General features: G+C 37.3%; 2 protein-coding genes across 2 annotated transcripts; both read right to left on the bottom strand.

Annotated features, from left to right (window-relative positions):
• Window positions 1-8,581: 8,581 nt before the first annotated feature.
• Window positions 8,582-9,154, bottom strand: LOC145130611 (uncharacterized). Its single transcript, XM_079065387.1, has one exon. It carries the CDS (start codon window positions 9,152-9,154, stop codon window positions 8,582-8,584), a length of 573 nt encoding a protein of 190 aa, XP_078921513.1.
• Window positions 9,155-9,169: 15 nt separating this feature from the next.
• On the bottom strand, window positions 9,170-10,934 carry LOC145130610 (uncharacterized). Its single transcript, XM_079065386.1, has 2 exons — window positions 10,493-10,934; window positions 9,170-10,386 (listed from the first exon to the last, which is right to left on the bottom strand). The coding sequence occupies exons 1-2, from the start codon at window positions 10,932-10,934 to the stop codon at window positions 9,170-9,172; spliced, it is 1,659 nt and encodes a 552-aa protein (XP_078921512.1).
• Window positions 10,935-23,600: the final 12,666 nt, after the last annotated feature.

Below are 23,600 nucleotides of genomic sequence, written 5' to 3'. Positions count from 1 at the left end.
CACTACGTCTCATAGTCGCTAAGGTTTATACAATAGGCACTACGTCTCATAGTCGCCAGGGTTTATACAATAGGCACTACGTCTCATAGTTGCCAGGGCTTATATAATAGGCACTACGTCTCATAGTCGCCAGGGTTTATACAATGGACACTACGTCTCATAGTCGCTAAGGTTTATACAATAGGCACTACGTCTCATAGTCGCTAGGGTTTATACAATAGACACTACGTCTCATAGTCGCCAGGGTTTATACAATAGGCACTACGTCTCATAGTCGCCAGGGTTTATACAATAGGCACTACGTCTCATAGTCGCCAGGGTTTATACAATAGGCACTACGTCTCATAGTCGCTAAGGTTTATACAATAGGCACTATGTCTCATAGTTGCCAGGGTTTATACAATAGGCACTACGTCTCATAGTCGCCAGGGTTTATACAATAGGCACTACGTCTCATAGTCGCCAGGGTTTATACAATAGGCACTACGTCTCATAGTCGTCAGGGTTTATACAATAGGCACTACGTCTCATAGTCGCTAGGGTTTATACAATAGGCACTACATCTCATAGTCGCCAGGGTTTATACAATATGCACTACGTCTCATAGTCGCCAGGGTTTATACAATAGGCACTACGTCTCATAGTCGTCAGGGTTTATACAATAGGCACTACGTCTCATAGTCGCCAGGGTTTATCTAATAGGCACGAAGTCACATCGTCGCCAAGGTTTATACAACAGGTACTAAGTCCATAGCTGCCAACATACTAAATCCGTAGCTACCAACGTACATCTATACTGTACTAAATTCATAGCTACCAACGTACATCTATACTGTACTTTTATCCCTCATACTTTATCTACTCATGTTTTACCCAACATATTTGAAGATAAAATACATATACATTTTAAATCATTTTAAATAAACATTCATTCAACATCCATCTCAAATAAACAAACAACATATATACACATATCACGTATTTTATATAAAATACTTCATATTTATGTGTAAGATGAAAGTGACTACACACTCAGATGTTTTAACGATAACTGGGCAGCACTTCGTTGCCTAGAATGATCGTTTCTAATAAAACCGGGAGTTTTATTGAGAAATCGGGCTCTGCGAGGGTCGGGCTTCGAAACCGAAAAAATAAATTTCCCGGGCTTCTCGGGCACTCCGTGGCGTATTCTGGGCGTTGGAAATGATCTCGGGGCATCGGGGGAGGTCAAAATGGCTAAAATATTGAAAAAGGGGCCAAAATTGCCAATTTTCTAACTTTAGCCGGGAGGGTTCGCACTCTCCTATTTATAGGGTCCGAAGCTGCTGATCGGACGGATGAGAAGAAGCCACGCATCGCAGATCCGAGGGTTCGTAGGGAAGGCTCGCACGTGGGCTCGCACATGGCTGCGCATGCGAGGGCCTCGCTGGAGGCTTCTGATTGGACCGCTTCGGACAGCACCTCGGTTCGGACACGTTGCTGATGACACACCGAGATCGGACACGGGGCATCCTCCTATTGGACCGAACCTCGGACTCGCGAAGAACATGACATGCCTCGCCAGCTGGCCTCCGGTGACTCAGCAGTTCGGACACGTGGCAAGCATGCAGCGAGGGTGACGTGGCATTTCCGGGAGAAGCTTATCTATGCGAAATTTCTCGGTTTTCGCGCCAAAACTTCTAAAATCTATAACTTTCGCATACAAGCTCCGTTTTTGACGTTCTTTATATGCACGCGTAGGTAATATTACGCTCTACAACTTCCGTTTAGACTTCGTCGGCTAATTTTGACTTTAATTTTTAAATTTATATTTTTAACAGACCGGGACAGGAAATCCGTTAAAAATTCATAACTTCTTCATCCGACGTCCGTTTTCGTCAGACTTTTTACCGTTGTACTACTAATGATGAGACCTTCGATTCTCGTTTAGGTTGTGTCGGCTAAAAATCACTCGATCTAAAATTCGAGTTTTTAGCGGTCTACTGCTAAGCTGAAACTTCGAAAAATTATAACTTCCTCATACGAAGTCAGATTTTGGCGTTCTTTTTATCGAACTTCTCGGTTTAACGAATACTACGAGTTTCGTTTAGATTACTAAGGCTAAAAAGTAGTTTATCAAAAACTCACTTTTTACGACATTCGGCACCGTGCCGATTTGTCGCGAAACTTCGACAGGTTATAACTTCTTCGTTATAAGTCGGATTTCGGCATTCTTTATATGTCCAGAAACCTTCAGACATATACTCCAACTTGGTTAAGATTAATCATTCTAAATAATCTTCCATCAAAAAGTCGTTTTTGATGCTTATCGTCTCTAAATTGACTAGCCCGGATCTACGGGCGTTACACGATGCCCTAATTGGAATAAAAGGCTTAAAAAAAAATATTGACCACGGATGAAGCCCAAGTTTTTTACTAATTAAAATAATATCATTTCGAATAGTTAACAATTAACTTTTGAAAAAAAAAATCAAAATTTCCATGATATAACTATTATCATAAAAATATAATTAACGCGTATTTATAAATAAATGAACAACTATTAAATTGTATTATGTTTTTTATCGTCTAAGAAAAAAAATACGACAAAAATAGCTATTTTTAATGGTTTTCCTCAAAAATAGGGTATTCGGTTAAAAAATATGAAAAAAATTCAACTTTATCATTTATAAATTTCTCATATGAACTCTGTTTGAACTAAAAAAAAATTATTGTGTTTTTTGTAACAAGGAATATACATGAACATATTACACTCCCAATTTGGATATTAACAAGTCACATTTTTTAGCTACAAAGTAGGTTATTCGGTTAAAACTATGAAAAAAATTGTAACTTTCGCATACGAACTTCGTAATAATCATCAAGTCATCTTGTAACACCCGCTATCCTTCTATGTATTTCTTTTATTTATTTAAGTGTTGATATTCCTTATATGAGGGTTATGGGTTTGAGGCGTGACACGCCAATGAGGTGCGATTTTAAGTTGGGTGAGACACTTCCCTTATATTCACGGCGTGTCCGAGCTGGCAATTTAAACCTTAAAATGTTGTCCTTTAAACCTTAATTAAAGGCATTAAACCCTAGATATTTCCTCATTTGGCAGCCTCCATTCTAAAAAACATCCCCATCTGCAAACCCTAACCTCCCTTAGTGTTCTTGTGCTGATTTATTCCCTTTTATGAAGCTTGAACAGTAAGGAAGTTCTAATTGGTGCAACGTGTAACACTCGGTTTCAAATCGCTTCATTATTCGGGGATGTGGCCCGATCATCAGTTGTCATAAGGCTTAGGGACTTGGGGAAGAAAGGATTTGGCCTTTTTGGATGAGGGTATTATAGATTAGATGATCCAAGAGTTTGATTGTGTTTCGGAGCACAAAGGTATAACCGTATTTTGGGCAGTTCGGGTCCTTATGAATTTTGGGTTGTTGTTCAGGAGGTTTTAAGGCGGGGTGAGTTGTTAGTAGTGTAGGGCTTCTCGTCACCTTTCCGTGGATATAAAGTTCGTCGGAAACAAACTTAGAACGAATAAGTTAGGGCCAAGTGAAGTATTAGGGGTTTAGAGGTTCAATGAGTACGCGGGGCGTACTCATTGTGAACGTGGGGCGTAATAGGTGAGATGGTCGCGAATGATCCTTTAGTACACCGGGCGTACTAAGGGGTATGCGGGGCATACTCTCTTCAGCACCAAACCCTAATTTTGGGGTTTTACCCCTATATAAGCATCATTTTATCCTTCTTATGGGCATTTTAAGTCAGCCTCCACCCCCTTTAGCATACATTAAAACCCTAGAGTGCCTTGAGTAAGTTTTAGAGCTTGGAAGAGTGTTAATGGTGGTTGTGTAAGAGAAGAAGAAGGTTGAAGACTCATTTCTTGGAGAGGAGCTTGTAGATCCAGAAGTTTCTCATCTTTTGGAATCTATTGAAGGTAAAAAGATTTGATCTTGTCATCTCTTTGGTTGGATCTTCTTTTGGGTTGTTTATGGTCATTTTAGCCTCTTTTGGTTGGTCCTTGTGAGATAAGGTTGTTTCAGAGGCTTGATCTTGTAGATCTGGACGTTTTAGGTGTCCCAAAGGCATAAAATGTGATCTTTGTGGTTTGTTTGGACTCATGCATGTGTTAAGACCCTTTATTAAGCTCTTTTGAGATCTAGAGCCCTATTAAGCCATGCATGCAAGTAAAGTTGCCAACTTTACGTGTTAAGTCATCCATAGGAATCAGATCTGAGAGTTTGGAGCAAGGACTTAAGTAATTAAGTGCTTAATTTAGAAGAATAAGGTTCAGGGGAGTACGCTGGGCGTACCCATCTAGTACGCTGCGTGTACTGGCCCCAAAGGGTGTACACTGGGCGTACCAGCTGAGTACGCGGGGCGTACTCGGCATGTTTGACTTTTCTTATTTTGTTGACTTGTTGGCTATGGACCTTTGACCAGAAGTTTGACCAGGGTTGAATTTTGGATATTTTGGGCCTTTTAGGATATTGGGCCTTCTCGGGCTAGGTCCATGATGGGTTTGGGTCCAATTTGGATAATTGGGCCTTTTTTGGGCTTTGGCTAATTAATGAGATTTTGGGCTTTCAAATTTTGAGTTATCATGTCAATTATTGACTAAAATTGTAATTATTGTTAGTTGGCGCGAGGTTATCCGGTTCGGCGATGCGAACAGTCATTTGAGTATCACCGGGTTGAAGTGAGTCTTCCTCATTGTATTTACGGGTCGAAGGCACCAAGGTCGGCCTATCGGTTTGATATACTGTTATCCTTTGATATGATGAGTATGGATTAGATATGCATGATTATGCTAGTTGTCGATATGTTGGTCTGGTAGATCTGTAGGACTACCTATGATTCTGTCTGCATGATTATCTGTATATGTTTTATTGTGTTGGGTTGAGGTTGTACTGCTTCGTACTATAGCCGACAAACCCTAGAGCATATCAGATATGAGCTAAGGACCGGGTGGTATGCCAGAATCATACTGAGGGCTCAGGTGCATTCTAGATACGAGCCGAGGACCTGTTGGTATGCCAGACTCGTACTGAGGACTTGAGGGTATTGGAGCATTCCAGATATGAGCTGAGGGCCACGTAGTGCATGGCTCAGTAGCATTCCAGATACGAGCTGATGACCGGTTGGTATGCCAGACTCATACTGAGGGCTGAAGATTGGTATTCCAGTCCAATGACTTATTGGGTTTGGGAGCAAGCCAGACATAAGATGTGGGCCTCGAGGGCAAACCATAATTATGTTGTGGGCTCAAGAGCAGACCATATATGAGTTGTGGGCCTGATAGGCAAGCCAGATTCATACTTTAGGCTCTGGGGTAATCCAGTCTTTTAGCTGTAGACCTAGTACATGTTGTTATTTATACATGTTATCCGTTTGTGTGTTGGTACTTTGATGGAACTCACTAAGCTTCGTGCTTACAGTTTTGTTTATGGTTTTAGGTTCTCCAGATGTTTCGTGGCAAGGCGAAGGTGAAGGCGTGGATGTACACATCATTGGTTTTACAACAGATTAGATCTTGGGAGACTCTGATTTTAAAGTTTTAGTCTTGACCTTAAGTTCTCTACATTTATTGTTGGTTGGTGTTCTGGTCCCTTATTTTCCCTTTTCTTTGTGTTCATGGAGTTGGAAGAACTCAAAAACCATTTGAACATTTTAGATTGATTTATGGACCTTTAAAAAGTGGAAAAATGGGAGTCCACACATTTTCATTAATCCATGGATTATACTTTTGTCATTAAGGTCTCATTATGAGTTAGGGATTAAGATTTGAAATGTTTAGTCCTTAGATTTGGATAAAGTTTGAAAGTTTACTTGTTAAGATCCTCAGGAGATCTAGATCTGAAAGGATTATCCCTTGGTTGTAAGGATTAAGTGCTTACTAAGTTGAAACGACATTCTAAGGGGGCGCAGCGTGCCTGTTTGGGTAGCTGCGACGCACCTAAGGGTTTTCTCGACTTTTTTTGCCGCGACTTGGGCGTGGCACACATTTCTATGTCCTAAGGGTTTTCCCGACTGTTTTTCCGCGACTTGGGCGTGACACACATTTCTATAGCCCGACTGTCTTGCATGTTGACTTTGACCGTTGACTCTGACCGTTGGCCGTTAACTTTTGGTAAATTTCAAAGAATTGAGCTATTTTCTGAGGGTTAACCTTTGATTGTACCTTGGGTGGTTCGTGTTTCTGATACTTTCAAGTTGCGAGTGTGTGCTTGTTCAACTCATTTAGGTGAGTTTTCTCACTATACTGTGTGTGACATTGTATGTATAGTGCGTTAGTTGAGTGGTTACTGTTATGATATAAATGTATGTTTAGGATGGTTAGTCATCTGTTTGTTATGTGTTGGATCCTAGCAGAAGTTGGTTGTAAGTCTTCATGCCCATAAAGATAGGTATTTCGAAGTTCAATAGTTCTTTAGGATGATGGCCTTGACCCTATAGGCCCATTGAGGTGATGACTATGAGTTTATGATGGCTAAAAGTTGTACATGTCTTTCGGATGTGGCTTTGTGCCAACAAGCCCATTAAGGTGTAGAATATGAACATTGTATGTATGCATTGTATGTGTGATGTGATATATGGTATTTTGGGGAACTTACTAAGCTTTATGTTTATGGTTGTGGATTAAATGTTTTTTTTGAAGTTTTGCTTCTGGTAGTGGGAAGAATCCATCTGGACCATGACGCATGCGCATCACATATTATTATATTTTTAGACTTCCACTACTTATGATGATTCTGAGACATTGATTTCACTTGTAATGGTTTTACACCTATTTGGTATTTTATCTTCATGGAAAAAGGATGTTCTACTTATATTTAAAGAAAAAAATTTGGTTTGAAATTTAGGAAGTTACAAGTTGGTATCAGAGCCTTAGTTTTAGGGATTTTGATGAACATTTGTATGATTCCAAACTCAAACTAGGATATGAGAGTTTTTACAAATTATTTTCAAAGAAAAAAGTTAATTTATAAGAATAAGGAAATCTGTGATGTGAGTCAGCCGAAGCTTAGAAAGGAAAGAGTTTCCTAAAATACACATACTTGCTATTCTATTGATATGTGAACTATTAGAAATGCATGCTAGTATGTAGCATAAGGAATTTTTCAAGAATTGCATATTAGAATTTCCTAGTATCTAAGATGCCTTGTAGCCTTAGAATGCTTGTTATGTGCTAATTGAAGTTCATGCTAATGTTAACTAGTTGTTAAGTGAATGATTTAGAGTTGTACATAATTAGGTTGTATAGCCTTATAATTTTTATTCAACCTTATTGAATTTTATTGTTTGATAAAGGCATGAGGGTAGAGAAATCTATACAAATGTCTATTAAATCTTTGGTTACGTATGACTTGCATTCACGAGGTGATTATCGATGTTAACAGGAACTTCTAGCGGTACAAGAGCAAGGGTAAAGAGAATCCTCGATGTCGAGTCTAGAAGGGTTAGTGATATGTGCTTGTATAGGCACATGTGTGGGTGATATGACCCCTACTTATGGTCACTCATGGTGACTTAGAACATTGGGTCAATTCTTGAGACGAGTTGGCATATGTGTGAAAGGTAGTATAGGCCCATATTACTGAAAGCACATGATGCGTACATGGATTTGATAGGCTTTCTAGCAATCAAAACACATGAATCTAGCAGTGGAAGCATAATAAATTTCCTATGTATTCTTGCAACCTAAAGAATCTAAGTTTCATACTATTACTACAACTACTACTACTATACGAAAGAAAGAATGTACATAACTCTTTTGATGTCAATGATCTCCTTGCTTGAGACCTTGTTCGTGACACCTTGTTGGATGAAGAGGACTCAAACCAGAATCCCTCTTTTGGTTCTAACCCAGGAAGATAAAGTGATAGCATATGCATCCCGACAACTGAAAATCCATGAACAAAACTACCCCACACACGGTGGTTTTTGTACTAAAGATACGGAGGCATTATCTTTATGGCACAAAGTGTAAACTTTTAACCGATCATAAGAGTCTTTAGTATCACTTTGATCAGAAAGAATTGAACATGAGATAAAGACGCTAGCTAGAATTACTCAAGGACTATGAGTGCGAGATACTTTACCACCTTGGTAAAACAAATGTCATAGTAGATGCTTTGAGTAGAAAGATAAACCTGGAGAGGAAAAGGCCAAGAGCGTTAAGAATTGAAATTTTCTAGACGATTGTAGAAAGTATCAAGAAGGCTCAAATTGATGCATTGGAAAGAGATAACCGGAAGGAAGAACGTTTGGGTAAAACGTTATTATTCGGTACAAATAATCAAGGGTTAAAGGTGTTCCAAAATAGAATTTAGGTGCCAAATATAGGAGGTATAATGGATCTTCTCATGGAAGAATCTCACAAAACCATGTACTCTATTCATCCAGGCAGCACCAAGATGTATATAGATTTGAAATCATATTACTGGTGGCCGACCAGGGGCGAAGCCAAGAACTTTTTTTAGGGTGTTCCTCATAAATTATCAAACATCCTAACATATATAAATTACAACATCCACAAAAACATGTATCTTGATTAGCAACATCTACAAACATATATAAATTACAAATTTACTAAGGTCGTCGACGAGTTTTCATTTTATCAAACATATTGCTGATATCTTGATTAGCAACATCCGCAAAAACCTCTTTTTCAATATAAGTAACCAAGTTATCATTCATCCATTGATCTACCATTTTATTGCGTATCCTGTTCTTCACAATCTTCATAGCGGAAAACGATCTCTCAACTGTTGCTGTTGAAACCGGTAACGTCAACGCTAATTTGATGAGCAAGTAAACCATAGAGTACACTTTATCCCTTTTTGTTTCAACCATCTTCTGTGCAAGATCACCAATTCCATTTAGATTCAAAAACTCTGACGAATTCAACATATCAAGAATATAAGTTTCAAGTTGATCATCAAGCATCTCCAAGTCTATATCTGAAAAATCATTTGGATATAAACGAGCTAGTTGAATCAATTTGTTTTTGTCAAAAGCTGCAAAAGATTTATTTGGATTGAGACACGCCATGAAAAGAAGTAATTTGGTGCCAGTCTCACTAAAACGACTCTCTAGTTCCGTGCGTTGCAAAGCAATGACATCATAGAATAACTCTACACGATAGTAATGTAAGTTTGTCATCTTTGGATATTTTCGTCATGACCGTCCAGGAAGTAAGAACATTGCATCCATGTTGCACACATCAATCTCGTGTTTTTCACAAAACAATGTAGTCTGAGTGAGCATAGAATCCCATCCACTATCCCTCAAATTTTGCAATTGCATCTTGCAAATTCTTACCAAGTTCATCGCATTTACAATATCTTGGTCTTTCCTTTGCAATGCTTGGGACAACTCATTAGTAATACCCAATAATTTTTTCATGAAGTGCAGAGAAAATATGAAATCAAAGGTCTGCAAGGAGTTAATTAACATATCAGCTTCACATTTTTGTTTTGGGGTTGCTCCATCTTCTGCAATAATCTCAAGCACATCTAAAACGGATGGAAACAATGAAATCATACTTATCAAAGTACCATAATGGGATCCCCAACGTGTGTCTCCCGATTTGATAAGAGATGTTTCTTGATTGAGGCCCCGACCGCTTATGATTTCACCTAAACCAAGTGCCTCAATAACTTTGGAAGCTTGTTGTTCTCGAAGACGGTCAAGACGTTTGCAAGAACCTCCAACAACATTCACAACATTGGTTAGCAACACAAACAAAGAAACTATTTTTGAATTATTTTTTGCCACAGCTATAAGAGTAAGTTGAAGCTGATGAGCAAAACAATGAACATAATATGCACTTGAATTTTCATTCAAAATCAGAGTTTTAAGACCACCAAGTTCACCTTTCATATTACTAGCCCCATCATAACCTTGTCCGCGCAAACTGGAGATGCTCAACCCATGTCTTGAAAACAAATTATCGAGTGTCTCTTTAAGTGTAATAGCTGTAGTATTTGGGACATGCTCAATACCTAGAAAGCGTTCAATTACACGGCCTTCCATATCTACATACCGCAACACAACACTCATTTGTTCTTTAATTGAAATGTCACGAGATTCATCGACAAGGAGAGAGAAAAAAGATTCACCAATATCATTTATAATGATCTTCGTTGTTTCAATCGCAGCTGCATGAACAATGTCCTTTTGGATATCTGGTGAAGTCAACTTCAGATTCAAAGGAGCATTATTGAAAGTAACAGCTTCAATGCTTTGATTGTGATCAGCTAGAAATTGCAACAACTCTATGAAGTTCCCTCTATTATTTGAAGTTTCACTTTCATCGTGGCCTCTAAATGCAAGACCTTGTCTTAAGAGAAACCGAATACAATCAATTGATGCATCCAACCGTATATCATAGTCTATTGCACTTCGTTGAATGCTTTGCGAAAGCAACATCAACGCGTTGTTTGTTGTTCAATAAATCCTTGCACTTGGCCCAAGCTTGGTTGTGAACACTGTTGAAACCTCCAATATGACTAGTCAATTTTTCCTTATGTGCCCAATTTTGGAATCCCACACCAACAAATGTTTCACCGCCTCCTTGTGCTCCAACATATGGTTTGAACAAATAACAACATAAGCAATATGCAGCATTTTGATTTATACTATATTCTAGCCATGTTGAATATTCGTTAACACTAAACCAAGCAACATCGAATCTTCGTGGTTTTTTTCCAAAAAGAATGTAAGGAAACTCGTGGGAATTAGGTTGGCAAGGCCCTTTTAAGAGGTATGCTCTTCGAACCTCGTCCCGAACATTAGGATCATAATCTAAAATCCTATTCCTCTTTCCAGGGTCTGAGGGAAGATCTTCTAAATTGATTTCCACACGACTATGTTTAGAAAAATCAGCATTAGATGTCTCTGATGAATCTGTAAGTTTTCTCTTTGTTAAATATTTTTCCATGCCTGTTAGATGATAAGTAATTAATAAATAATTAGCATTTATTCTTATAATATACACAATAAGAAATAATAAACATTGCTCTTTAAAGTAAACAGAAAACAAAAAGAGAAGATGGGGTTGGATAGAAAAGAAAGATATTAGAGTAAATAATAAACATTGCTTTTTGATGTTTATGTTACTTCTGTATGCTTGCAGAATGAAAAGAAAGATATAAATAATATGTATATTGAATAGAAAATAAGGCTGTCATTTTCTCCTTTTATTACTATTAAAAAACAAAGAAAATGTGGGGCTGCTGCATCTTTTCCCAATCTCCACAATCCAAATTCTAAATAAACTAAAAAAAAGACTTCCTTGCCCACTTGGAGACAAGAAACATATGATATATCCTATTTACTCTTACCTGTGTCTACCTAAATGAAGACAACTACTTAACTAATATACACATGGATATGGCCGACATATCAATTATGGAGTTTCACACATGGCTTATATAAACCAAAATATAATAGAAATCGGTAAACATATACCCTGCTACCTACGTCCCTAAATTTTGTTCATAATACAAATTATTAAGATCAATAACCTGATTGCTTGCTGCCTTGCTTCGATCTTCAACTCTTGCTGCCGGTGCCAACTTCAATTAAGCGATTAGAACGAGGATTATGCCAGAACTCTTCCGTGGTCTACCCTTCTGATTTGGTGCTGATTTGATAAAAGGGGATTATGGGTTTCCGATTAATTAATTTGGTTTGAAAAAAGGTGGGCCTGGCCTAGTATTTAAAAAAAAATTCATAATTTCAGGGTGGGCCTGGGCTCACTCTGGTTCTTAAGTGGCTCTGCCAATGTGGCCGTCAATGAAGCTCGACGTTTCTAAGTATGTGGCTGAAATTATGACATGCACAAGAGTTAAAGTGCAATAATAGAAACAATATGGAAATTTGAAACCTTTACCAGTACCCATGGGTAAGTGGGAGGACATCACCATGGATTTTGTGATCAAACTGCCCAGAACAAAGGAAGGTCACAGCATGATTTGGGTAATCATACACGGATCGGTGAAGAGTGAACATTTCATAGCAACAAATGAGAGATGGTATATGGAAAAGCTTGAAAAAGTTTACGTGAAAGAGATAATGAAAGCTCACGGTGTTCCCTTGATAATTGTTTCAGACCGTGATAGTCGTTCCACTTCTATATTTTGGAGAAGTTTACATAAAGAAATAGGCACGAAGATGTTTTTGAGTACTACTTATCATCCACAGACTAATGGTCAAATCGAGAGAACAATTCAAACACTGGAAGATATGCTGAGAGTTTGTACCTTAGAGTTTATGAGTAACTGGGATGAGCATCTACCATTGGTGGAATGTTTTTACAACAATAGTTACCACTCGACCATTAAGATGGTACCTTATCAAGCCTTGTACAGACAGAAGTGTCGTACGCCATCCTATCGACTTGAAGCTGGAGAGAAGCAATTTATGGGACCTGAGATTTTCCATCAAACTGCTAAGAAGTTGAAAGTAATTAGAGAAAGGATGCTAGTAGCTCAGAATCGTCAAAAGAGCTATGCAGATAAGAAGCGATAACCGATTACTTTCAAAATCGGAGATCAAGTGTTGGTTAAAGTCTCCCCATGGAAGGGAATTATCAGATTTGGAAAATGAGGAAAACTGAGTCCAAGATTCATTGGACAATTCAAGGTTCTTTATAGTATTGGAAACAAAGCTTACAAGCTAGAGTTTCCAGAAGAACTGGAAGGTATTCACAACACCTTCATTGTTTGTTGTTTTAGGAAATTTAGTGGAGAAGTTCCTGATGTGATTCCATTTTCGGAGTTGAGGATCGATGAAAACAAGAGGTTAATTGAAGAGCCTGAAGCGATTGTTGACCGAAAGATGAAGAGGTTACGACGTAAGATGGTCGAATTGTTGCTCGTACGATGGAAACATACGGAGGGGTCGAACCTCACATGGAAGACAAAAACCAAAATGAGGAGTCGCTATCCACATCTGTTTATTGATGCATGATTCCTGGACGGAACCATCCTAAGGGGAGATAACTGTAACGCCCACGTTTCCTGCTAGGGATTATTAAGAAGTGTAATCGACATTGGTCAACAATTGTAATATCTATATGAATAAATAAAAGGAAAAATGTTCGAATCTATGTGATTTATGTGTTTGTATTATGTGTATATAAGATTAGGTGAAAACTTAATAAATACAGCTAAATAAAATATTAATTAGGATAAAAAGCCTTAATGAAAGTTGGATTATTCGTGATGGGGATTTCAGGGATATAAGGAACGCTTAAATCTAACTTCGTATGAAGAAGTTATGATCATTTGAAGTTTCACGTTCAACCCTATACGACAAAGTGCATCAAAAAAGTGAATTTTAGATAGGTTGATTATTAGCCTAAGCAATCTAAATGAAAGTTGTAGTAATCCTAAAACCGAGAGAGCGAATATAGAGAACGTCTAAATTTAACTTCGTAAGAGGAAGTTACGATTTTTCTAATATTTCAGTGTAACAGTGTTAGCACAAAAATCAAATTTTAGATCGGTTGGTTGTTAGCCAAAACAATCTAAACAATAGTCGAATATCTCATTAATTGGAGTCCGTTGATATAATGACAGTCGAGAACGGATGTTGTATGTGAGAGTTATGATTTTTATACGGACTTTAACAATCTAATCCTATTAAAAATACAACTTCAAAAATAAAGTGATAATTACCTGACAGAGTCTAACCGAAAGTTGTAGATCTCGTTGATAGCTATGCGTGGATATAAAGAACGTCAAAAATGGAGTTCGTATGAAGAAGATATGAATTTTTGAAATTTCCCGAGATGCGTCACGTGAAAAAAGACGCGATGCGTGCTTCTAGAAGACGTCACGCTGCTCCAGCCGATTAACAACGTGTGTCAGCAGGTGGGAGGACCGCAGTCGCCATAGGGCCTGGCACGCCTCCTCAAATTTCATCCTATAAATACCTTCTTACTGCTCATTTGTTTTTCCACACCTTCCAGCTTTCTCTCTCGAGTTTTTCTCAACTTTTGTCCATATTTCCCATAGATTTAAGTTCTTGGTGAAGCCCTGAGGTCTCTGAGAGCCTGGTAATTAGGAGCTATCGATTCAGTGTTCTGCTATTTAAATTTCCAGACTTTTGTTAGGAAAATCTCTGTAAGTTAAGCTACACTCATAGTGCTTTCAGTGTAACTTATGTTTATGTGCATAGTCGTTGTTATGAATTTATAAATATGATTTATAAGTGATTCCAAGTCATTATACTGATTGATCTACTTACAGGGGTGATGTTTAGGTTATATTTAGTGAGGTGTTTACTGTAAGATTTCCAAACAGTATACTCTATATACCAAACGATCCCTACCTCTGATATGATCTTACATGGTTGCTTCTTACTTGATAGATCTTGATGTAGACATTTGGATTGTTGAGAAATCTAGACTATCATTAGTCACAATGAATATAGACTAAGACTTAGTGATAATTAAACCTAGGTGATATAAAGTATCTAGATGATTAAATGTTATGTGTGCATATTATTTGTATTTCCTTGATATTTATATATATATAATATTGGGTACTGATGGGTGATGAAAATGATGTGATGATGATGTGAGGACTTGACTATTGATGAACCAGCTATCTACCAAAGTATAGATGACGACCATTAAATATTCTAGACAATCTAGTGGAAACGCTGGCAGGCTCCCAACCTGTAGGTGTTAATGAACTATATGTTCATTTGATGTGCTCTATCCCCCCATGGTTGCCTTATTGCTATATATTAATGTTGATACAAGAAAGTGACCCTTGGCAGCTAAGGATTGTATCAACAATGTGAAGACTTGATTGACTGAGTAGCGAAGTATGTTGATGAGAAGTGATGGTGAGGAGTTGTTCGTCTTGACTGAAGACTTATAAAGACCGGAGATAAGGAAGTAAGTGAAAAGATTAGAAAAGAGCTTTTGTCGCTTGGTATACCACAGTGTCAGAAAAGAAATGATCACCTTTTCTGACTTTGTGTGTTACGTTGGTGTTGCCAGTCCCATGCATGGGAAACACAACCGTCTTAGTCATGATAACTTTTGTATTATATTATTTATAGACTTGTAGTATTTCCTTCCATAAATAGACAGTCTTGTAATCGATAGAAAGTCTGATTCCATCTTCCTTGTAACGTGATCAATTTGAAATACAAGTCTCCTTATCATATATACTTCTTTGTTCATACTTTGTTGTTCATAATTTAACAACTTGTGTTTGGTTGCAAACCAAGTTATGATTTAACAAGTATCTCTTTAACTTGTTTATATTTAATGATGTATGTTGTTGTTATGTTTCCTTATAATTCCACTATGTTTTATTGATGAACTTTATCAAAGATCCATGAGATTAACTTAAATTTCGCACCATAATCTCTCTATTATTAAGTTATTCTCTCAACAATTGGTATCAGAGCCATTGTGGTTACTTTTTATGTTTCTTTGAAAATCCGTAATATTTTCTAAAGAAAAAGTCTGATTTAAAAGGCCTTCTATACCACTTATCTCATCTTTTTCAAAACACAAGGAAAATGACACAACTTTACTCGTTAAATGTATCTAACAGTGTTGGAGGTTCTATTCGAGCTCCAATACTTGTTGCGAGTGAATATCATCACTGCTCTCAAAGAATTGAGAGATATTTAAGAATACTTAGAAAGGAAGTTTGGAGATCTGTAGAAAAAGGACCGCATATACCTGTCCTTAGACCCATTGCCACTGATGGAATTAAAACCAGACTTGGAGGTGGTCAAGTTGTCATGACCAAACATACCAACGATGACATAAATAAGATGGGAAATGATGAAATAGCTTTCTATGAAATCTCATGTGGATTTCCTCCTGAAAACTTTGATCTTATTATTAATAATAAATTTACAAAGGAAATTTGGGATGTTCTTAAGAATCTTTATGAAGGAACTGAACAAGCTCAAGACAAGAAGCTAATAACAACCTTAAACGACTTCAACAAATTCAAAGTTATCCCTGGAGAAAGTCTTGGTGTTTCCTTGAAAACATTCAACCTCATCGTCGCCAAACTCTCAAATACACGTATTACTCGAACTGATCATAAAACAAATCTGCAGTTCCTAAATGGTTTGGGAAAGCAGTGAACCATGTCGAAGAAGATTGTTCAAGTAGACAGCAAAATCAAAACTCTATCTCTATACAAACTATACGGTGAACTTCAAGCTCAAGAGTCTACGAAGATGAAGGACTGTATGGATCTAGGCGGACCACTCGCTTTTATCGCTCATTGACCGCAACATACCAACAAATCACATCAGTATCCTCATACCGGAGAGTCATCATACCAAACCTCGTATGATGTCACACTGCAGTCATACAAACCGGAGATGCAACCTGAGGACGAAGAAGTTGTTCAAAATACGTTAGCCTTGGTTAGCCAACAGTTCAACAGGCTCCTACCACCAAAATATCGTAAAAATCAGCAGTTTACCAGACTTCCCTTTAACCACAGTTACACTCCTTAGAGTAACCCTTCTAACCACTATCCTCAACCTTCCAGACATCCTAGAAACCCACCATATCAAGCACAGTTTCAGAACACACACTTGATGCTTACCAACTCCACGGAAGCACCAAAAGAATACAAACCTTCTGACACCGTAGATGACACCGAAGAAAAGAAAGACATAGTTCTCATATGTAAAAAATGTCACAAGAAGAATCACTTTGCTAGATACTGTAAGGATAACATGGTGAAGGACAAAACATTTTATCTCAGAATGGCTCAAGAGGTTGAAGATAAGGAAAGAGCAATTGAAAAAGCTTTTGTGGCACAAGTGAGAAGAGACCATCAAGTGTGGTCCTCGGGATATGAAGATGAGGAAACTAATAACAAGAGGAAGCGAGGCAAGCTGTGTATCGTTGCCAAAAAGGGTGATGACAACGAAGATGGATCCACAAGGATTAAGAAAAATTACTGCCTTATGGAAAAGGAAGGAAGCATCAGCATCGTTGAATAGGTAAAATTTACGATACAATCAAATAATTATAACATGCATGACTATGAATCTCACCTAGAAAAACTCACTCAAACGTGTGCTGACGTACTTACTGATTATAACAAAGCCTTAGATGAAAAGAACATAGCGAACCAAGAGCTGTACCACTTGAGAGGAAGACTAGAAGACAAGAAGCTTAATATCACTATGTTAGAAATAGATTTGAAACTAGAAAAGGATGGTAGGTTTCTTAGTGAAGCTCAATTAAGTGTTTCTTTTAATCAACAAGATTTAGCTCGAGTAGAAATTGTACATTTAAATCAGTTAGTTGAAAATCTCTTTAACGAAAGTGAAGCAATCAAAAATCTTGTCAATAACAGATCTGTAGATAACACCTATAATTGGGGTTGGTAAAATGGATACAACAACGGAGAGAAATCTTCACAACGGTTTGATTTCAAACATCCTTATGTCCCACCTGACAGGACCTTTCATTTCCCAATCAATGACAATACCTACCCTGAAGACATCCAATATCATTTTTGGAAAACTTCATGAATTGATAAATAATTGTGTAACTGAAGAGATTCTCCAAGAAACATTGGGACTCTCTGATGATTGTCATTCAATACTAGTCATTGGAATAATCTTTCCTGAATCAGGATCTGAAGTGGATAAAGAAATCATTTTAGAAGGACAAAACATGTCCCCAAAATCTTATGTTGAGGAGGGGATAATCCTAGTAGGACCATACTTACCCTTAAAAGCAAATGTTCTTGAAGTTTCGACTACTGCACCCTCTGCAGTGTCACATTCTTCATCTTTGACAAAAGTCTCACTGAAGACTTATGTTAAGTCAACTACAAGGATTCAAGCTCTTCCACAAGGAGTAAGAATGGACAAATTTGAAATTGGACAATGATCTAGATGTCATGAAGTTTACAGTTTAGGTGACTCTTCACCTAGACCTATACCGAAGTCCAAACTTTTCAAAAGAAAAAGACCTAAATTAAAAAAATCTAACATTTAGTCACCAAAGGATGAAGCAAAGGGGGGCTTAAAATTTGAGACTAAATCTCGCACTGAGAAAAGGCAAGTTGAGTCAAATACCAAGGTTACAAAAAATAAAAGGTTAAAACTTTCAAGGAAAAAGGTTTCAAAAGACTCTGTGGTAGAAAAAACTTTTCAAAACAAATCTGCGCAAAACAATTTTGACAAATATAAGTCTTCGCGGAAGTCAAAAAGGAATCAAAACATCAAAAGTCCAAACACGTCACCTAGTACTACTAAGCCTCATAGCCCTAAAGCTATGAAAAGTAACAACACCACAATTGTTACTCCTCTGAACAAGACCTCTGACCAAAAACTCAAGACATACATGATTGATGACACCGTAGTTTTTAATCAAAAGAACAAAGAAAGCTCATAAATAAAAAGAAATCTTAAGAAACACATTGATTATGTTCCTAAATCCAAACCTAAGAAAACAATCTAGATAAATGAAAAAAAACTTACTTTTAGCACTATCCACCTGTTAAGAAAACTGCCTCTAGGTCTAAGAAAAGAGATTTCATCACAAAAAGTATTTGGAAAAGAAAAGAGGTCAAGAAAACCACATCGTCAAAAGTTAGAAAATCACACACAACAACAACACCCAGCACTTCATCTTTTTTTCATAAATTTGTTAACAAATCACATTATGTTGTTATGGGCCCAAACAAGTTTGGGTGCCCAAATTAACTTTGGATAATGCAGGAAATATGCAAGGAGGATCATGAAATAGAATGGTTAATCGATAGCGCCTGCTCCTTGTACATGACGAGAAGGTTGAAGGTGTTCTGACAAATGGAAACTTCTCGATTCAAAGGGTTGCCTATGTTGAAGGCTTAAAACACAATCTTATAAGTGTTGGGAAACTCTATAAAGCTGGTCATCATGTTGAATTCGATGATGAATACAACTACATCATGAAGAAAGATAGATCAAGATGTCTAACTAAATAAAAGGTTGCTAGAAGAATGTTCCCATTATACATATCTCTAGTCATTGGTAAACCAAAATTATGTTTTCTATCAAACGCAGTCTCCGAGGTCAGTTGGCTGTGGCACCATAAACTTGGTCACCTTACTTTTCGGTATATTAATAACTTGGTTACTAGGGAAATGGTTCGAGAATTGTCTCTCCTAGAATTTGACAATGACACTTTATGCCATGCTTGTGAGTGTGGAAAACAAACAAAAGGAAGTCATTCGTTGATCCTAGATTCATCAATTGTTGAACCTTTGGATTTAATTTACATCGATCTTAGCGGTCCATACACTGTTGCCAGTCTACATCATAAGAAATATATGTTAGTTATGGTTGATGATTACACTCGCTTCACTTGGACTTTCTTCTTAAGACTGAAATCAGAAACACCACAAACTTTGATCAACTTCATCAAGGAAATAGAGTTACATATCAAACTTCCCATTAGAAAGATCCGAATCGACAACGGAACATAATTCACTAACCAACTTCTAAAAGACTTCTTGGTGTATAAAGGAATCAACCACAACATCTCGACACCATACACACCGCAACAGAATGACATGGTAGAAAGAAGGAACATAACTCTTTTATAAGCTTCAAGATCAATGATTAACTTCACAAATTTGCCTCTCTACTTTTGGGCAGAAGAAGTTGCAACAACATCCTTTTTGCATAACCGAAGCATTATCACCAAACGCCTCAAAAAGACTCCATACGAAGGTTTGAACAATCATAAACCCAATGTTCGTTTCTATCATATTTTTGGCTGCAGATGTTTTGTTGTTAACAACAAGGAGAACTTGAGCAAATTTTCACCCAAATCAGAAGAAGGAATCTGTTAGAATAAAGATGAGTAGATCGAAAGATTTCAAACATGTAATTGAATCATAAACAAAGAACACGGTGATCAAATTTGCGCTGAATGATTAATAAGCACTGCCTTAGAAGAGCTCGATAAAGAACTGCTACTGTAAGGGCAGAGTAGGGTTACAAGATGCTTAATTTCAAAACACGGTGCATACATGCACTATAAATACTCTAACCCGAGCACAATAAATAAACCGGGTGGACAGGCCCAACCCGTTACTAATGGACTATAATAATACAAAATTAACACAACACAATATAGCCCCAACAATCTCCCTCTTTGTGTCAATTAGGAAGGTAGATTCTTCATTGTTGTTGACGCTTTTGCACCTTGAACAACTTCGGCATAATACCCAGCAAGGACTTGCGAACCATGATATACCAGTTGATCATGTCCGAAAAACACTTCTTGTCCGCAACATCGTTCGCTTTATTCTGACTTACGAAATCCACAATGAAATCGAGACAGGAGGTGGAGTATAGATGCTTGTCTGATAAGTAGAAGCAGACTATGTGAAAGTATGCATCCGGTTTCTCTTTTATCTGAAATGCGACACTCCAATCCTTCTTTAGTATCCTCCCCAACTTCATCATATCGAGATTCTTTGGATGCTCCTTGAATTAAACAGTGGGTTTCTTGTGTAGAACAGCAGCAATTTCAGCATCCATCTTAGCAATCTCTTAGATGTATCTGACCAACATTCGATTTAGATGTCCAATGATAGGCTCAAATTTCTGTTGATCCCTCATCAGCAGAAGTAACAAAGAAATCCAATCGAATGGGTTGAGGCAGGGCAAATCTGCGAGAGTAAATTCATGAGTTGAACTCACAGCCCCATGAGCAACCTTGAAACGAGCATTGACGAAGCTCTCAGTTTCAATTAGACCGAACACCTTAACAACAGTGATCTTCTTTGAGCTCCACGTTTCGTATTGTGGACGCATGTGCTTTAGATAAAACGAACATAGAGCTTGATCAACACCCTTGTCAGCTGGTGAAGTGTTCGCAATTAAGTCAAAGCTGCGAAAGAGAAAAGCTTTCGGAGTGATAGGAAAATCGAGTTATAGGTCTGAGGAGTTCTCCAAGTCGAATGACCCAACAGGCTCTAGCCAATAGACATTCAGATTTTCAACGGATTCTTTTAGAATTCGCTCGAGTGTCCACAAAGGAAAGACGGTTTTCTGAAATTTTAGTGTTTCCTCTGCTTCACGAGCAAGCCTTGCTTTCTCTTCAGCATCTCTGACAATACAATTATTTTCATCAATTATAGCTTCACGAACCTTCCTCCGTTTCAATTCATGCTCATTAGGTTCATTTATCTTGGGCTTTTGTTCTTGATGATCATCGATTATCTTCTCTTTGCCTTTCAAACTCAAAGCTGCATTAACCTTCGGTTCGTTTATCTTGGGCTTTTGTTCTTGATGATCATCACCACCAGCTGGTTTCTTGACACTTTCGGTTGTTACTTTCTGAGCTTCTTTCGTCGTTGCATCTCCCCCTTGTTTTGGAATGGAAGATTCCGAAATAACCTGAATCATGTCTAACATAGAAAAGATAGGTTGTAATTTCTCTGCGAGATGTTGACGGACGGAAACAGTGAGGAGAGAGTTGCGTGTCTCGATCAGATTGTGCAACTCAACATTCGCATTAGCAACTGCACTGAAAGAACCTTCACCCGCTCTGTTTTCTCAGCAAGTTCATCCATGCTCTTGTTTTCATGAGCTTGATCAACCTGAAGCTTGTCGAGTTTTGAAGAGATGGAAGTGTGAAACTCTGCATTATCTGATTGTATGGCTGTACGAACCTTCTCAAGAGCATATTTCTCTATGCGAAGGGTAGTTCCAAGACTGGATATAACTGCATTCACCTTTGCAGTGTTCGATTCAAAGGAAGTCTGAAAAAATCCCATGAAGGTTTTGACATCAGAAAGTAGTTTATGTCAATTGTATAACCCAAAACTACAAGCCACAACAAAGAGGTAATTCTATAACTCAATTCTATGTTGTTTATGTCAATTGTATGCTAGTTGTAGGCTTCATGCTTTGGAAACAATATTGCATGTATAATTAGAGAAAACATAGATCCAAAGCATTTAGGGTTGTATGTGCACCATAGGATGTTGTAGTATACAAAACCTAACATTGGTATCAGAGCCTAGGATTGTTTTATGTTATATTTGATGCTTGTTAATTTCAAAGTTGAAAAAATCGATTTTCTGGCATCTGACTGATGGATTCGCCGAGTCAACTGGCTGACTCGACGAGTCCACTCAGTAAAAGGCCAACTCGACGAGTCAGGTTCATGCACTCGTCGAGTTGGTGCTTCTGGTTGCAGAATTTCAAGTTTTTGGCCAGAATTGGACTAGGATCATTACCACAAACTGTTTTGTAATCATAAAAATTGTATTTTCTGATTTGGTAATGATGATCCTCATCCAATTAAAGGACAATTGTCAAATTTTAAGATGATAAGATAATTATTTGTATTATTTGATATGAATTGCCTTGCTATATGAGTTAATTTAGATCATGAAAAATTATATGATAATTTTGCTTGGTAAAATTGATCTTAAATGTTTTGTAAAGTCCTCCATAACTTGTACTCAAGTTATGTAACATGAAAAGGTTTTCCATAAAAACCACATTAACTCATAAGTTATGGAAAACCAAAAGGTTTTAAAGAGTTACAAAACTTGTCCTCAAGTTTTGGTATTTGAAAAGTCTCAAATTAAGAAACTCTTGTAATTAAAAGGTGTAATTTTTGGGTTCATAACTTAAAAATTAAATAGCTTTAATTTTGAATTTTTTAATAACCTAGTTGCTTTGAATAGTTCAATTACTCCTCATGGACTTTATTAAATTAATTAAAGAGTTTACTTAAAAAAGAAGCTTATTAAATCCATAATAACATGGTTTAAGATTAATTAAATTAAGAGTATAATTTATTAATAGATTAAACCACCAAGTATTTTAAAAGTTTAAAATACACCCTTATACTATATAAAATTAAAAGTCTAATATATTATATATGTATAAGTTAAAAGTCAGTCTTACCATTAGTAGGCCTCATTTACGAAGCCGGTCTATAAGGGGGTATAAGGTTACTGCCTATAAAATGGTGGTTTAATGGGTGTCCACTCTCACCCACCGCTTCCTTGACTGGTGGAGGGTCGTTAGCCGAACGGGTAGGATAGGACATTAATTCTAATTAAAAGTATAATGAAAATACCAAGTAACTAAACACTTATAAATTCCCAATCTTAGTTACTTAGGAAAAATGTGAATTTGGTGTTAACCCATGAAATTGCACTTTGCACCTTGTTAAGTCGTTAGTGGAGCGTGTATGGTTAACCGGCACACTAATTTGGGACTGACAATGTGTGGCAAAGGGTAGCTTGATGTTAATCATGGATCAATGGAGCGTGTGTGGTTAACCGGAACATTGATTGAATGATTTGTAACATTAAGTGTACCAATCTAATTTTCATGGTTATTCACACCTTGTTTGTGATCCTCGGCATCGCAGTCACAAACTTGAAGGGCATAATCGAGATTAAACATGCCATTGAAAATTTCAATGAATCTCAAAAGAATCTAGGAATTTCAATTAAGTTAAAACTTAATAATCAATTTCGTTTTTCATGGTGGAAATTAGTAAATCGTCATTTACCTACCTTCAAATATTTTACAATTGGATTACGGCATCCCTCTTCCGAATTGTAGA

Source organism: Lactuca virosa, chromosome 8, assembly GCF_052849685.1.
Source record: "Lactuca virosa cultivar CGN04683 chromosome 8, Lactuca_virosa_CGN04683_v6, whole genome shotgun sequence".
In the NCBI taxonomy this organism is placed as follows: Eukaryota; Viridiplantae; Streptophyta; class Magnoliopsida; order Asterales; family Asteraceae; genus Lactuca; species Lactuca virosa.
Note: the sequence above shows the minus strand (reverse complement) of the source record. Positions and strands in the feature narration are given on the sequence as shown.

Coding starts and splice junctions, on each gene's coding strand:
- LOC145130611 (XM_079065387.1), bottom strand. CDS start 9,154: ATGACAAACTTACATTACTATCGTGTAGAGTTATTCTATGATGTCATT.
- LOC145130610 (XM_079065386.1), bottom strand. CDS start 10,934: ATGGAAAAATATTTAACAAAGAGAAAACTTACAGATTCATCAGAGACA. Junction 10,387..10,492: donor ATTGACTAGTCATATTGGAG/GTTTCAACAGTG, acceptor GAAGTGCAATAG/ACTATGATATACGGTTGGAT.